A 16,596-nucleotide genomic window follows, 5' to 3' on the forward strand; every position below is an offset into this window, starting at 1 on the left:
GAAGTTATAATTTATATCGATAAGCAACCGCCAAAGGTAAAAGTGCAGTGATGGAAGGACCATAATAATGATAACTAGCACTTCGTGAATAGTGGAGCCGTAAAAAGCCTTGAAAAGGGCTGCAAAACTGCAGAACCAATGGAAAAATGACACGTGTACGGAGCATTAAATGGAAGCGACAATTGAAGCATCAATTTTGTCATAACATTAATGGTGACAAAAATTCTCTTTTAATGAAATCCACTTCCCAAATATTCAATTGATGAATAAATGGAAAGTGGGGGGACTATCTGTATTGGAAAAAATTGTATATGAAGGTGACGTGTCAAGACACGTGGACTGGTCAAATGGTCAAAGAATTACAATTAGCCAAGAGGCACGAGCAGCAACGAAAATAAGCAAAGGCAAAGGAAGAGGCACATGCGGTTATTCGAAGGATTCAGTGCCCGTACCTATTTAAGTTATTTATATCAAAGAATCAAAAGGAATAGATCTGACAATAGAAAAGAGTGCAGATACAGTATTTAATAGGCATTAAATGCTGAATACGTTAGAGAATTTGTATTGAATATAATGATTATGTAACGTAACATTCAATATCTTTAATTATTCATAATAGCCTTATTATAATTTGGGCAAAACACATATCTCCAAGATATCTATAAAAGGGAGATATCTGATCAATTGTAAGGATACGAAATATTATTGGAATAAACTTTGGTTTTTGGTTTTTCTCCTGATTATATTCTTGCTACCCAAATTACTCTCTTTTACATATTCTTTCGATTATCAGTAACCAGTGTTCTTCTAAATTCTAGCTTTGACTAAAATTCCATTTTTTGGTTAAACACTACCTCTGTTCCGTTCCAATTTATGTGAACCTGTTTGACTGGACACACAGACTTTTGAAATTTGTAGTCCTAAACAAGCTAAAAAAGGGCCCAGAATATTTGTGTGGTTATAAAAGCTTCTCACTAAGGGTAGAATTATAAGTTTAAGCTAAATTGTTACCAAATTTAAAAAGTGGTCATTCCTTTTGGAACGAACCAAAAAGGAAATAAGTTCACTTAAACTGGTACAGATGGGACTAATTTTTATCTTGACTTCTATGATGTTGTTTCCATGGGCAAAGAGCAAGGTAACAATGTGGAGTATTAAGTGAATCAGCAAAAATCATGGGGGATCATACAGGCAAGCACGTAACAGAAGAAAAAAACTAAAAGAAAAAGAGGACACCTAAAATCATTGCAGAAAATCAAAAGGCCTTTTTGGGAGCTAAGAATCACCTTTGGAGCTTAAAAAAGACATCCATCTTGGTGGATAAAAGATATACAACCTAGTTATTTTTAGGGGCATTTAGCTCTGTCCATTATCTTGTAGTATGTCATGTTTCTTGTGAAATCATGTAGGAACCTAATAATTGAAATTGCACTCATATCTCAGAAAAGGACTTGCATAAATAACTTGGACAAATATAATATGTGAGACATATTTAGTATCTTTACAACTAGTCCAAATGTCAATTTTCTAGTTAGGTAACTAGTATGAGGAACAAAACTTACACACTACATGTATTATTTGCACCAGCAGTTGTATGTAATGCTGTATTCTGGGCCGGGCCCGGGCCTAAATGGGCCAAACGGGCCGGGCTTAACGGGCCTGGGCTTAGCGGTCTCGGGCCTCACGGTCCCGGGCTTCGTGGGCTCAACGGGTGGAACCAGCCCGTGACGGGCCTAAGCCCATATGGTCCTGGGCTAAACGGGCCGGGCTTGTGGGCTTAGCGGGCCTAAGGGGCTTTTTTATTTTCAGGCTTTTTTTTAAAAATTTTTTTGTTTAAGGCAATTTATTGTAAACCATATCATGGCTATATAAATAATATATATGTAATATATATGTAGAAATCTAATTATTAAAGTGCTCGACGAAAAAGTAAAATAACAAAACAATAGTAAAACTAAATTGCCATGCATAATAAATTAATAAGAAAGTACAACATGAAGCATAAATACGTCTAATATCAGTAGATAATCACAATCATTACCACTTCTACCAATATCAGTAGTAATAGAAATTCGATTACTTATATGAGTAAATAAATACCGCAAATATTGTTCATATTCATGTTTATATTTATAAATATCGCTCTTAACTATTGCGCGAGGCCATCCTTTATAAGTAGGATTAAAAACTCTTCTAATATAATGCACCCAATTAGGATTAGAGGGAAAAGAATAGGGTAAACACATAACGGTAACCATCTTTGCTAATTCTTCACGATCTCTATTTGGATCGTAATATAAAATACCTCCGGTCACAGTGTTAATTCCTGGTTGAACTAAATTTGAACCTGTACTAGGGTTAACATCAGAATCTACATGTGCTCCCTCTAGCTGCGCTTTCATTTGTAAATATCTAGCTTTATCTCTCGGGTGTGTTTTTATGTGCCTAGTCAAACTACCCGTGCCGCTACGGTCTCTAGTATATTTATGCGCCAGTAATTTCCCACATGTTTTACACTTAGCCTTATTTTGTTCTCTTACTTGAGTAAAAAAATTCCAAACTAATGATGTTTCTAGGCGTTTAGAAGGTTGTCTATTAAAACTAGGGGTTTTTACAGGTGGGTCGGACGGTACATCAGTTGGGTTATTAACAGGACTAATAGGTGTATCATCTAAATTCGGTTGAGTTTCATCTTCATCCTCATTTTCCTCATCATTTTCAAAGATAGCTTCATTAGGATAAAGAGCATTCATAGTTTCATCATCTAAATTTTGACCTGGTACAACATTATGGCAAAATTGACTATCGAAAAATTGAAAACAGGGGTCATCACTATCAAGAGTAATAGGAGCAGCAGGACGTCTACCAGGTCTGGGTCGGGGAGCCAGGGGAAGGGTAGTAGGTTGGTCACTACTTTCACCAATTTTAGCTTTACCCTTACCACCAAAAATATTTTTAAAGAAAATGTCATATTAATTATAATTATACTAAATAAAACTAACAAAACTATAATATTAAAACTTAAGAGTTGGAACGCATTTACCGAATTGCCGAACAACTTCTTGAAAATTGAAAATCGTTGAAGACTTGAATACTTCAATTCACCAACTTCACAATTTTTCACGAAATTTCAACAATAAAATAAGCAATTATAGTAGAGAGATTGATGAATTGGTGAGTAAAAATGAAAGAATGAGGGGGTATTTATAGTTGAGAATTGGGAAAAAGTGTAATTATATAAAGTTTGGGGGCCAAATGACTATTTTTTAAACTTCCAAACGGTCAAAATTGCAGCCCAACGGCTATAATTTTAATTTTTGAATTTTTCTTTTTAAAAAGTAGCCGTTAGTCCCGGTAAGACCGGCCCAGGCCCGCCAGCCGGTCCCGGGCTTAACGATCCCGGGCTCGTGGGCTTTTTTACCATACCCGGCCCGCCACGGGCTTTTTGCACCATTAAGGACCGACCCGCCAGGCCCGTTTAGCCTGTTAGGACCGCGGGCCCGGTCCGGTCCCGGTCCCATCCCGGCCCACCGTACAACATTAGTTGTATGTTATATCGATCGACACCTTCAGAAACTTAGAAACTTACCATACAGAGCAAAATATTCTTTTCGCTGCAACAGCTGCTTTTGAGCAATAAAACAGACTATTGAGAAAAAACAGAGGGGGATTTAACAGGATACTTACTGGAAGCTGTTTTCGTTGAAATGGGTAATAATATAGACTTTACTCGCACGCTACTAAGTTGCTTCCTTGAATCAACACTTTTACTTTTTCCCTTCCGAGAAGTGATCTTTTCTTCTATGCTCACCCAGCCATTATCTGTTGGCATGACCATAAGATTGAAGAATGCTGTAAGAAAAAAAAACTAACAATCTGATAATAGAGTTCATCCTGAAGAATGAAAAACTAGTTCATAAGTTACTTTTCCTGCCATGTCAACAACTTTTTCCTTGTTATAAGGAGCGAGACATGCTGGACGCCACCCTTCTGTCTCATCCTTTTCAGCCATGTCCATTATGTGATTCCAGTACCACACACATCTTCCATAATGAGTACCAAAAGTTAACTCCCGATTCCGTTACCATAAGATCCAGAAAAAAGATCAAAGGTGCATAGACCAATCCAAGGAGAAAAAATGGAAGATATATGGCAATTCAATGTGCAGAAAATGAAAGCATAATATTACATGATCACCATCTCTAGACATATCATGGGACAAGGAGGGCGAGCTATCGATGTTAGCATTGTGTCACTCTTCTTGCAACATTGACTCTTTTACGAGTGAAATTAGACTTCTAAATAGAAGAGTTAATGAACTTTATAACCAAATACACCACATTTTCCTCTCGATGGATTTTTTTTGGTTGGTGGGGGTTTAAGTTTTGGTTCAGTAGCCAAAATGAATAGACGTTGCATGATTTGTATCTATGCAACTACAATCTTAGGATAAAACTTAATTGCCTTATAAATCTTTTTGTTTCCTTTTTTGATGAAAAAGAAATCATTTTTTCCTTTTTGATATATATATTTAGTTGGCATTGTAATTGTTCTGCATGACATTGAAGTTTTCTTCTAAAGCTATATCTAGATTGATAGCTGTAGAATAGTAGAGTTTTTGGGGTTTACTCCAGTTGGAAAAGTCTGCTCTAATAGGGGCAACTTGTAGAGAAGGATTGTAGTAGGGAACCTACAATATCACTGATGTTCTTTCTAGACTTCCTTTTCAAATACCTAAAGGAAACAATTGTCCAAGATCTTCAATCTGAGATAGCACTCCTCAAGGGAGAAATTCGGAAAATTAAGGCTAGATAAGAGTTAGACCGTCATGTTCTCCAATACCTCTCTACCAAATCTGAAGAATCCAAACAAACTGAAACCAAGCCAGTTGACCAAGAAGTTTTCATCAACCACCTCTCCAGAATTTACATACGGAAATGACATATGAGAGTTACCCTAATTGTCGTTGCCTTATTTGATACAGGTGCATGTCTCAACTACATACAAGAGGGTCTCATTCCAACCAAATTTTTGGAAAAAACCAAAGAAGGCCTTAGAGCTGACAATGGCGGAAAACTAGGAATCGGCTTCAAGCTCTCTAATGTTGAAGTCAGAATCTCTCTTAAAAATTGATCTTTGTTAGTATCAAGTTCCTTTCCATTAATAAAATACCTAATCAATCTAGTTATATTGGGTACTCCCTTCATCGAGGAGCTCATACCTTTTACGGTAGCCAACAAAGGGATTCTAATCGACGTATAGGAAAAGTAGAACTCTTCTTCCTTTTTGATAGACCCCCAATTACAAAGATCATGTCTACCATAAAAGGTAAGGAAGCGCAGATCAACTTTCTCAAAGAAGAAGTAGCATTCCAGATATTACAGCAACAATTTGAAGATTCTTCTCTCTAAGCTAAAATAAAAACTTTAGAAACCAAAATTTAGGAAGAACTTTGTGCTGAGTTACCTATAGCCTTCTAGAATCGCAAGAAACACATTGTTAGGCTTCCTTACGAAGCTGACTTTGATGGAAAAAACCATCCCTACAAAAGCCTGTCCTATCCAGATGAATCACGTGCTGACCACTCATTGTCAAAAAAATATCATTGATCTTCTTGATAAACGCATAATATCTCCAAACAAATTCCCTTGGAGTTATCTTGCCTTTACGCTAATAAAAACTCAGAGAATGAACGAGGTGTTCCTCGATTAGTCATCAATTATAAATCTTTGAACAAAGTACTCCGCTGGATTAAGTATCATATTCCAAACAAGAAAGATTTACTTCATTTGCTTTATGCTCCAATTATATTTTCAAATTTTGATTTAAATCAGAATTTTGGTAAATTCAAATAGATACCAGAACCGGTATAAAACTGCTTTTACCGCACTATTTGAGCAATATGAATAGAATGTAATGCCATTTAGTTTAAAAAAATGCTCCTTCTGAATTTCAAAGGACAATGGATGCTATTTTTAATCATTTTTTAAAATTTATTATTGTTTATACTGATTATGTTTTAGTATTCTCCAAGCATAGATTAGTATTTTAAACATCAAAAGATTTTCTTTAATGTTATTCAAGAAAATGGATTAGTTTTATCAAAAACTAAATACAGTCTTTTTCAAATCAATATCTGATTTCTTGGGCAGAATATCCAGTAGGGAACGACAAATTTTCTGACCAAAATCTTAGATAATACCTAGCTTCAAAGATTTTTAGGATGTGTTAATTATGTGTCACAATTCATTCCAAGTCTTAGAAATTTGCTAAAACCTCTCCATGATAGAATAATAAAACATCTATCTCCGTGGACTTCAGTCCACAACACTATTATCAGGGAAATAAAATTGTAAGCCAAATATCTTTCTTACTGGTCTCTCCTGATCCTTTGATTTTTGAAAATAGTTAAAATTGATGTATTAGACATTGGTTATGGTAGTATTTTAAAGCAGGAAAAATATAGCAAGGAACATATTATTGCATTTGCATCAAAGCGTTGGAATAATTCTCAAAAAAATTATCTTACAATTAAAAAAATAGCAATTATCCTCGTGCGGGGGGGTGGTTTAGGGGTCAGAGGGTAGGACATGAGGCAATGGGGGTAAGGGGAACAATGGAGCTTGTAGGTTGAAGATTGGGTCATGAAATATAGGTACATTGGGTAAGTCTATAGAGTTGGCGAAGATGATCCAGAAGAGGAAGGTCAATATAGCTTGTATCCAGAAGACTATGTGGGTAGGGTCGAAGGCGCGGGATGCAGACGGGTAAAGTTATGGTACTCTGGGGTCATGAAGGGTAAGAATGAAATGGGTATTTTGATGGATAAGGACATTAGAAAGTCTATGGTAGAGGTTAGGCGAGTGAATTATAGATTAATATGAATGGTTGGAGAGTGCATCCTTAATGTCGTTAGCGCTTACGCGTCGCAATCGGGCTTGGATGAGGAGGTTAAAAGGTTCTTCTAGGAAGGGTTAGATGAGATTGTGTGTAGTATTCCACCAGCTGAGAGGTTATTTATTGGAGTGGATTTCAATGGCCATATAGGGTCAACTGCTGGTGGCAATGGCAAGGTGCATGACAGCTTCGACTTTGAAGATAGAAACGGAGGAGGTACTTCGCTGTTAGATTTCCTTAAGGCTTTTGAGCTGGTGATTGCGAACTCTAGTTTTTCGAATGAGGAGGAGCATCTGGTAACTTTATAGCGAAGACTCAGATTAATTATCTCCTCCTATGGAGGTGTTATAAAGGGTTGTGCAAGGATTTCAAGGTTATCCCGGCTAAGACCCTCTCGACTCAGCATAGGCTCTTAGTAATGGACATCGGTATCATGATAAGGAGGAAGAAGAGGTCTGCTCGAGGTCGATCGAGGCTTCGGTAGGGAGCCTTAAATAAGGATAAAGCCCAGGAGTTGGATGGGAGGTTTTCTGCTATCGGATCCTAGAGGAGTAGTGGGGACGGGAGCGCTATGTGGACGACGACGACGAACTGTGTCAGGGAGGCGGCAAGACAGGTGCTAGGGGTATCGAAGGATTACTCTAGCGGGAATAAAGGTGACTGGTAGTGAAATGACGTGGTCTAAGACAAAGTGGATGTAAAGAAGGTAGCATATCTAAAGTAAGTAGGAGCACATGCGAGGACGAGAGGAGAGCGAACAGAGAGAGGTATAAGGTAGCAAGAAAGGAGGCAAAGCTGATGGTCATGGAGGCTAAGACTGCAGTATTTGGATGTCTATATGAGGAACTGAGGGAAAAAGGTAGGGATAAGAAGTTATTTCGACTAGCTAAGGCGAGAGAGAGGAAGGCTCGGGATCTGGACCAAATAAGGTGCATCAAAGACAAGGACGATAGAGTATTGATGGGGGGGGGTCTCAGATTAAGCAGAGATGGAAGACTTACTTTCATGAACTTCTCAATGAAAAGGGGATCAGAATATTGTGCTAGGTGATATGTGGTATTCAAAGAGTCTTCCAGACTTTAGGTATTGTAGGCGCATTAAGGTTGAGGAGGTTGTGGGGGCTATGTGTAAGATTAGTAGGGGCAGAGAGACAGGGCCAGAAGAAATTCTGGTTGAATTTTAGAGGTATGTGGATAGAGCAGGCTTGGAGTGGCTGACTAGGCTGTCTAATATTATTTTCAGGATGAAGAGGATACCGGAGGAGTGGAGATGGTGTATAGTGGCACCCTTGTACAATAACAAAGTTGATATTCAGTGTTGTAATAACTATAGGGGTATCAAGTTACTAAGTCATACAATGAAAGTTTGGGAGAGGATGGTGGAAGTGAGGGTGAGGAGGACGGTGTCTATATCGGACAACCAGTTAGAGTTCATGCCAAATCGTTCGACTACAGAAGCTATTCACCTTATTAGGAGGTTACTGGAACAATACTGGTATAGGAAGAAGGATTTGCACATGGTGTTTATTGACTTGGAGAAAGTGTGTGACAAGGTCCCTGGGGAGGTTCTCTGGAGATGCCTAGAGGAAAAGGGTATACGGGTAGCTTGCATTAGAGCGATCACGGATATGTATGATGGAGCTAAGACTCTGGTTTAGGACTATGGGAGGCGACTCAAAACATTTCCTGCTTGCTATGGGGTTACACCAAGGATCTGCGCTTAGCCCGATCTTATTTGCCCTTGTGATGGATGCACTGACACACCATATTCAAGGGGAGGTGGCATGGTATATATTATTCGTTGATGACATAGTTCTGATTGATGAGATGCGAGGTGGTGTTAACGAGACGTTGGAGGTATGGAGACATGCCCTTAAGTCTAAGGGTTTCAAGTTAAGGAAGACTAAGACAGAATACCTGAAGTGCAAGTTCAGCGCCTACTGGAGAGAACTGGGTATGAATGTAAGGCTTGGATCACAGGTCATCCCCAAGAGAGGTAGTTTTAAGTACCTTGGGTCGGTTATCCAGGGAGTTGAAGAGATCGACGAGGATGTCACACACCGAATAGGGGTGGGATGGATAAAATGGAGACTAGCATCTGGATTCCTGTGTGGTAAGAAAGTACCACTGATACTCAAAGGTAAGTTTTATAGAGTAGTGGTTAGATCGCTATGTTGTATGGGGCAGACCGTTGACCGGTTAAGAAGTCTCATATCTAGGGGATGAGTGTAGCAGAAATAAGGATGTTGAGGTGGATGTGTAGGCACACTAGGATGGGTAAGATTAGAAATGAAGATATTCGGGAGAAGGTGGGCATGACCCCTGTAGATGACAAGATGCAGGAAGCGAGCTAAGATGGTTTGAGCATGTGCGAAGGAGAAGTTTGATGCTCCGGTAAGGAGGTATGATCGGTTGGCTTTGGCGGGTACGAGAAGAGGTAGGTGGCGACCTAAGAAGTATTGGGGAGAGGTTGGCACGTCTGTAGATTTCCAAGGACATGTCACCTTGATAGGAAGGTGTGGAGGTCGAGCATTAGGGTAGTAGGCTAGGAGGTAGTCGAGGTTTTTATACTTTAAACCGGGAGTGAGGCTAGTTTGATAGGGCTGATCTTAGACGGCTAGTAATTAATGTTGTGTTCACACTATCCTTCTGTTTTTCATAGCATTGGGCCTTAATTACTGGTTATTATTATTGCATGTCATCTATTTTCTGGTTCTTATGATGCTGTTATTAATTCTATAGTTTCTGTTGATGGTACAAATATATTGTCCCTTCTCGTCTTTTTCATCTTCTTGAGCCGAGGGTCTATCCAAAACAGCCTCTTTGCCCCATTGGGTCGGGATAAAGTCTGTGTATACACTATCCTCCCCTGACCCTATTTGTAAGATTTTACTAGGCCGTTGTTGTTGTTGTTTTATGCATTTCCAAATTCCAGATTGATTTACGAAATCAAAATTTTTTGTTAAGAATTGATTGTAAAGCTACAAAATCTATTTTGCAAGAAGATGTATAAAACCTTGCTTATAAATATATATTTGCTAGATGACAAGCTATTTTATCTAATTTTGATTTTGATACAGAGCATATCAAGGGAACCCAAACTCTATTCTAGATTTTTATACCTAAGAATTTTTGCAGGGAAGATAAAATGCCTCGGAAAAAGAAGGCAGATTTTCAATTTTATAAAAGATCATATAGTAAAATACAAGCATTCACTTAAAATTTTACGTAATTCAAATAATATTTCCTCATTTTCCTTTTTCTCCAATAGCTGAACATGATATTTGAACTATTCAAATGTAAAGCACTCTCAAGTTGTTCGTCCGAATGAGATCTACGCCCTCATGGCACCAAAGAACGTTATGGAAGGGGTCAAACATGACAAATAATAAGGATATGAAGGGTAGATACATATTACCGATTCATACTAAGAATTAAGTAACAAATAAGCAGAATGTCCAGGTCGTCTTACGATTAATCTAGATGGTGTATATTATTGAGAATTGTTAAAAGCTTTGACATAGCCCTTTCAAAATTAACTCCTAATAGCTGCCAACATCCGTTACAAGGAATGTGGTGTGGTTATATGTTATGAGCTCTACTCAAGAGTGGGGCTTGGAGGAGCATGGAGATTAATCATGCATAAGATGCAGTAAATGTGCTAGATAGCCTGACAAAAGATTAGCATATTGTGAGTGAGAATTTACTTGAAATTATACATGACTTGAAGCTATAAAAGGAAAGCAAGCACAAGATAGCAGGTCGTCGAAAAACTTGTATCATTAAAGTTTTAGCAGTATGAAAACTTCCCTTTTCAGTTTTATCTTTTCTTGCCCTGTTTTTCCCTAAGTTAAGGATTGTAAGCCTGTAATTTCTCCAATTGCAGTTTGATGTTTTATACTTCAATATCACACTAGAGGGGAAGTGATTTGTGTGGTGTCCAATTTTCACATGCATTGGGTTATAGAAGGACCTGATTCTTCTATGCGTTCTTTAAACTACAGTTGCGGAATAAGTAAAGTAAAAAGTAAAGAACACAAGTATTTCTATGTGGAAAACACCTGGCTCACTTCCGATCGCGCTCCTAACACCAGAATCACCATACGAAGCTACTCCCAGACTCGAAATTCCAAACGGACGTCGATAACACTGAAATACACTTCAACCCAAACTTATGAAATTTCTTCCAAAATGCTAACTTCCACAATAGGCGCCAAAACGCTCCTGGGTCATCCAAAACCCGATTTGGGCATTACGCCCAAGTCCAAAATCATCATATGAACCTACTGGAACCTTCAGATCCCGATTCCAAGGTCGTTTACTCTGAAATCCAATCTTAGTCAATTCTTTCAAGTTAAAGCTTCCGAAATGAGAGTTCCTTTTCCAAATCAACTCCGAATTCCCTGGAAGTCAATTCTGACCATGCGTACAAGTCATAATACCTGAAGTGAAGCTGCTCATGGCCCCAAACTGCTGAACGACGCGCTAGAGCTTAAAACGACCAGTCGGGTCGTTACATTCTCTCCCACTTAAACATACGTTCGTCCTCGAACGTGCTAAGAACTGTGATGGAGTTGCCCGAAATTATTGTTTAACACCTCGAGCACCTACCCGTGCCATAAGATTAAAAAAAAAAGATCAAAGGTGCATAGACCAATCCAAGGAGAAAAAATGGAAGATATATGGCTATTCAATGTGTAGAAAATGAAAGCATAATATTACATGATAACCATCTCTAGACATATCGTGGGACAAGGAGGGCGAGCTATCGATGTTAGCATTGTGTCACTCTTCTTGGCAACATTGACTCTTTTAAGAGTGAAATTAGACTTCTAAATAGAAGAGTTAATGAACTTTATAACCAAATACACCACATTTTCCTCTCGATGGATTTTTTTTGGTTGGTGGGGGTTTAAGTTTTGGTTCAGTAGCCAAAATGAATAGACGTTTAAGTTTTGGTTCAGTAGCTAAAACGAATAGACGTTGCATGATTTGTACCTATGCAACTAAAATCTTAGGATAAAACTAAATTGCCTTATAAATCTTTTTGTTTCCTTTTTTGATGAAAAAGAAATCATTTTTTCCTTTTTGATATATATATTTAGTTGGCATTGTAATTGTTCTGCATGACATTGAAGTTTTCTTCTAAAGCTATATCTAGATTGATAGCTGTAGAATAGTAGAGTTTTTGGGGTTTACTCCAGTTGGAAAAGTCTGCTCTAATAGGGGCAACTTGTAGAGAAGGATTGTAGTAGGGAACCTACAATATCACTGATGTTCTTTCTAGATTTCCTTCTCAAAAACCTAAAGTAGACAATTGTCCAAGATCTTCAATCTGAGATAGCACTCCTCAAGGGAGAAATTCGGGAAATTAAGGCTAGATAAGAGTTAGACCGTGATGTTCTCCAACACCTCTCTACCAAATCTGAAGAATCCAAACAAACTGAAACCAAGCCAGTTGACCAAGAAGTTTTCATCAACCACCTCTCCAAAATTTACATACGGAAATGACATATTAGAGTTACCCTAATTGTCGTTGCCTTATTTGATACAGGTGCAGGTCTCAACTACATACAAGAGGGTCTCATTCCAACCAAATATTTGGAAAAAACCAAAGAGGCCTTAGAGCTGACAATGCCAGAAAACTAGGAATCGGCTTCAAGCTCTCCAATGTTGAAGTAAGAATCTCTCTAAAAATTCATCTTTGTTAGTATCAAGTTCCTTTCCATTAATAAAAGACCTAATCAATCTAGTTATATTGGGTACTCCCTTCATCGAGGAGCTCATACCTTTTATGGTAGCCAACAAAGGGATTCTAATCGACGTATAGGAAGTAGAACTCTTCTTCCTTTTGGATAGACTCCCAATTATAAAGATCATGTCTACCATAAAAGGTAAGGAAGCGCAGATCAACTTTCTCAAATAAGAAGTAGCATTCCAGATGTTATAGCAGCAATTTCAAGATTCTTCTCTCTAATCCAAAATAAAAACTTTAGAAACCAAAATTCCGGAAGAACTTTGTGCTGAGTTACCTATAGCCTTCTGGAATCGCAAGAAACACATTGTTAGGCTTCCTTATGAAGCTGACTTTGATGGAAAAAACCATCCCTACAAAATCCCATCCTATCCAAATGAATCACGTGCTAACCACTCATTGTCAAAAAATATCATTGATCTTTTTGATAAACGCATCATCTCTCCAAACAAATTCTCTTGGAGTTATCCTGCCTTTACGCTAATAAAAACTCAGAGAATGAACGAGGGGTTCCTCGATTAGTCATCAATTATAAATCTTTGAATAAAGTACTCCGCTAGATTAAGTATCCTATTCCAAACAAGAAAGATTTACTTCATTTGCTTTATGCTCCAATTATATTTTCAAAATTTGATTTAAATCAGAATTTTGGTAAATTCAAATAGATTTCAGAATCGGTATAAAACCGCTTTTACCGCACTATTTGAGCAATATGAATAGAATGTAATGCCATTTAGTTTTAAAAAAAATGCCCATTCTGAATTTCAAAGAACAATGGATGCTATTTTTAATCATTTTTTAAAATTTATTATTGTTTATATTGATGATGTTTTAGTATTTTCTCTTAGCATATATTAGTATTTTAAACATCAAAAGATTTTCTTTAATGTTATTAAAGAAAATGGATTAGTTTTATCAAAAACTAAATACAGTCTTTTTCAAATCAACATCGAATTTCTTGGGCAGAATAACCAGTAGGGAACAACAAATTTTCTGACCAAATCTTAGATAATACCTAACTTCGAAGATTTTTAGGATGTATTAATTATGTGTCACAATTCATTCCAAATCTTAGCAATTTGCTAAAACCTCTCCATGATAGGATAATAAAACATCTACCTCCGTGGACTTCAGTCCACACCACTATTATCAGGGAAATCAAACTGTAAGACAAAGATCTTTCTTACTAGTCTCTCCTGATCCTTTGATTTTTGAAAATAGTTAAAATTGATGTATCAGACATTGGTTATGGTAGTATTTCAAAGCAGGAAAAAGAAATCAAGGAACATATTGTTGCATTTGCATCAAAGCGATGGAATAATTCTCAAAAAGATTATCCTACAATTAATAAAAATAGCAATTATCCTCGTGCGGGGGGTGGTTCAGGGGTCAGAAGGTAGGACATGAGGCAATGGGGGTAAGGGGAACAATGGAGCTTGTAGGTTGAGGATTGGATCATGGAATATAGGTACATTGGGTAAGTCTATAGAGTTGGCGAAGATGATCCAGAAGAGAAAGGTCAATATAGCTTTTGTCTAGGAGACTATGTGGGTAGGGTCGAAGGCGAAGGATGCAGATGAGTACAAGTTGTGGTACTCTGGAGTCATGAAGGGTAAGAATGGAATAGGTATTTTGATGGATAAGGACCTTAGAGAGTCTGTGGTAGAGGTTATGCGGGTGAATGATAGATTAATATCTATTAAGTTAGTGGTTGGAGAGTGCACCCTTAATGTCGTTAGCGCTTACTCGTCGCAAGCGGGCTTGGATGAGGAGGTTAAGAGGTGATTCTAGGAAGGGTTGGATGAGATTGTGCATAGTATTCTACCAGCTGAGAGGTTATTTATTGGAGTAGATTTCAATGTCCATATAGGGTCAACTGTTGGTAGCTATGGCAAGGTGCATGGCGGCTTCAGCTTTGAAGATATGAACGGAGAAGGTACTTCGCTGTTGGATTTCCTTAAGGCTTTGAGCTGGTGATTGCGAACTCTAGTTTTTCGAATAGGGAGGAGCATCTGGTAACTTTATAGCGAAGACTCAGATTGATTATCTCTTATTGTGGAGGTGTGATAAAGGGTTGTGCAAGGATTGCAAGGTTATCCCGGCTAATACCCTCTCGACTCAGCATAGGCTCTTAGTAATGGACATCAGTATCATGATAAGGAGGAAGAAGAGGAATGCTCGAGGTCGATCGAGGCTTCGGTGGGGAGCCTTAAATAAGGATAAAGCCCAGGAGTTGGATGGGAGGTTTTCTGCTATCGGATCCTGGAGGAGTAGTGGGGACGCGAGCGCTATGTGGACGACGACGGCGAACTGTGTCAGGGAGGCGGCAAGACAGGTGCTAGGGGTATCGAAGGATTACTCTAGCGGTCACAAAGGTGACTGGTAGTGAAATGACGTGGTCCAAGACAAAGTGGATGTAAAGAAGGTAGCATATCTAAAGTAAGTAGGAACACATGCGAGGACGAGAGGAGAGCGAACAGAGAGAGGTATAAGGTAGCAAGGAAGGAGGCAAAGCTGATGGTCATGGAGGCTAAGACTGCAGTATTTGGATGTCTATATGAGGAACTGAGGGAAAAAGGTAGGGATAAGAAGTTATTTCGACTAGCTAAGGCGAGAGAGAGGAAGGCTCGGGATCTGGACCAAATAAGGTGCATCAAAGACAAGGACGATAGAGTATTGATGGGGGGGGGTCTCAGATTAAGCAGAGATGGAAGACTTACTTTCATGAACTTCTCAATGAAAAGGGGATCAGAATATTGTGCTAGGTGATATGGGGTATTCAAAGAGTCTTCCAGACTTTAGGTATTGTAGGCTCATTAAGGTTGAGGAGGTTGTGGGGGCTATGTGTAAGATTAGTAGGGGCAGAGAGATAGGGCCAGAAGAAATTTCGGTTGAATTTTAGAGGTGTGTGGGTAGAGCAGGCTTGGAGTGGCTGACTGAGTTGTCTAATATTATTTTCAGGATGAAGAGGATACCGGATGAGTGGAGATGGTGTACAGTGGTACCCTTGTACAAGAACAAAGGTGATATACGGTGTTGTAATAACTATAGGGGTATCAAGTTACTAAGTCATACCATGAAAGTTTGGGAGATGATGGTGGAAGTGATGGTGAGGAGGACAGTGTCTATATCGGACAACCAGTTCGGGTTCATGCCGAATCGTTTGACTACATAAGTTATCCACCTTATTAGCAGATTGGTGGAACATGACTGGGATAGGAAGAAAGATTTGCACATGGTGTTTATTGACTTGGAGAAAGTGTATTACAAGGTCCCTGGGGAGGTTCTCTAGAGATGCCTGGAGGAAAAAGGTATGCGGGTAGCTTGCATTAGAGCGATCAAGGACATGTATGATGGAGCTAAGACTCTGGTTTAGGACTATAGGAGGCGACCCAAAACATTTCCTGCTTGCTATGGGGTTACACCAAGGATCTGCGCTTAGACCGATCTTATTTGCCCTGGTGATGGATGCACTAACACACCACATCCAAGGGGAGGTGCCATGATATATATTATTCGCTGATGACATAGTTCTAATTGATGAGATGCGAGGTTGTGTTAACAAGACGCTGGAGGTATGGAGACATGCCCTTAAGTTTAAGGGTTTCAAGTTGATCAAGACTAAGACAGAATACATGAAGTGCAAGTTTAGCGCCAACTGGAGAGAACTGGGCATGAATGTGAGGCTTGGATCACATGTCATCCCCAAGAGAGGTAGTTTTAAGTACCTTGGGTCGGTTATCCAGGGGGACGAAGAGATCGACGAGGACGTCACACACCGAATATGGGTGGGGTGGATAAAATGGAGGCTAGCATCTGGATTCCTGCGTGACAAGAAAGTACCACCGAGACTCAAAGGTAAGTTTTATAGAGTGGTGGTTAGATCAGTTATGTTGTATGGGGCAAAGTGTTGGCCGGTTATGAACTCTCATATCCAGAAGATGA

At 38.8% G+C, this 16,596-nt stretch overlaps 2 protein-coding genes across 2 annotated transcripts; both read left to right on the top strand.

Annotated features, from left to right (window-relative positions):
* Positions 1-8,558: 8,558 nt before the first annotated feature.
* LOC107791773 (uncharacterized) lies at positions 8,559-14,051 on the top strand. The gene is made up of 2 exons (XM_075220480.1): positions 8,559-8,892; positions 13,873-14,051. Exons 1-2 carry the CDS (start codon positions 8,559-8,561, stop codon positions 14,049-14,051), a joined length of 513 nt encoding a protein of 170 aa, XP_075076581.1.
* A 145-nt stretch (positions 14,052-14,196) lies between these two features.
* LOC142163219 (uncharacterized) lies at positions 14,197-15,633 on the top strand. The gene is made up of 4 exons (XM_075220481.1): positions 14,197-14,432; positions 14,538-14,624; positions 14,713-14,986; positions 15,613-15,633. Exons 1-4 carry the CDS (start codon positions 14,197-14,199, stop codon positions 15,631-15,633), a joined length of 618 nt encoding a protein of 205 aa, XP_075076582.1.
* Positions 15,634-16,596: the final 963 nt, after the last annotated feature.

The sequence above is a fragment of the Nicotiana tabacum genome, chromosome 8 (assembly GCF_000715075.1).
Source record: "Nicotiana tabacum cultivar K326 chromosome 8, ASM71507v2, whole genome shotgun sequence".
Taxonomy (NCBI): Eukaryota; Viridiplantae; Streptophyta; class Magnoliopsida; order Solanales; family Solanaceae; genus Nicotiana; species Nicotiana tabacum.

Excerpts from the sequence above, each read along its gene's own strand:
- LOC142163219 (XM_075220481.1), top strand. The coding sequence starts at position 14,197 with ATGTGGGTAGGGTCGAAGGCGAAGGATGCAGATGAGTACAAGTTGTGG. Across the intron at positions 14,433-14,537 it reads TTGGATGAGGAGGTTAAGAG|CTATGGCAAGGTGCATGGCG; the intron begins GTGATTCTAGGA and ends AACTGTTGGTAG. Across the intron at positions 14,625-14,712 it reads TTCCTTAAGGCTTTGAGCTG|GTGTGATAAAGGGTTGTGCA; the intron begins GTGATTGCGAAC and ends CTTATTGTGGAG.
- LOC107791773 (XM_075220480.1), top strand. The coding sequence starts at position 8,559 with ATGGGAGGCGACTCAAAACATTTCCTGCTTGCTATGGGGTTACACCAA. Across the intron at positions 8,893-13,872 it reads ACAGGTCATCCCCAAGAGAG|TTAAAATTGATGTATCAGAC; the intron begins GTAGTTTTAAGT and ends TTTTGAAAATAG.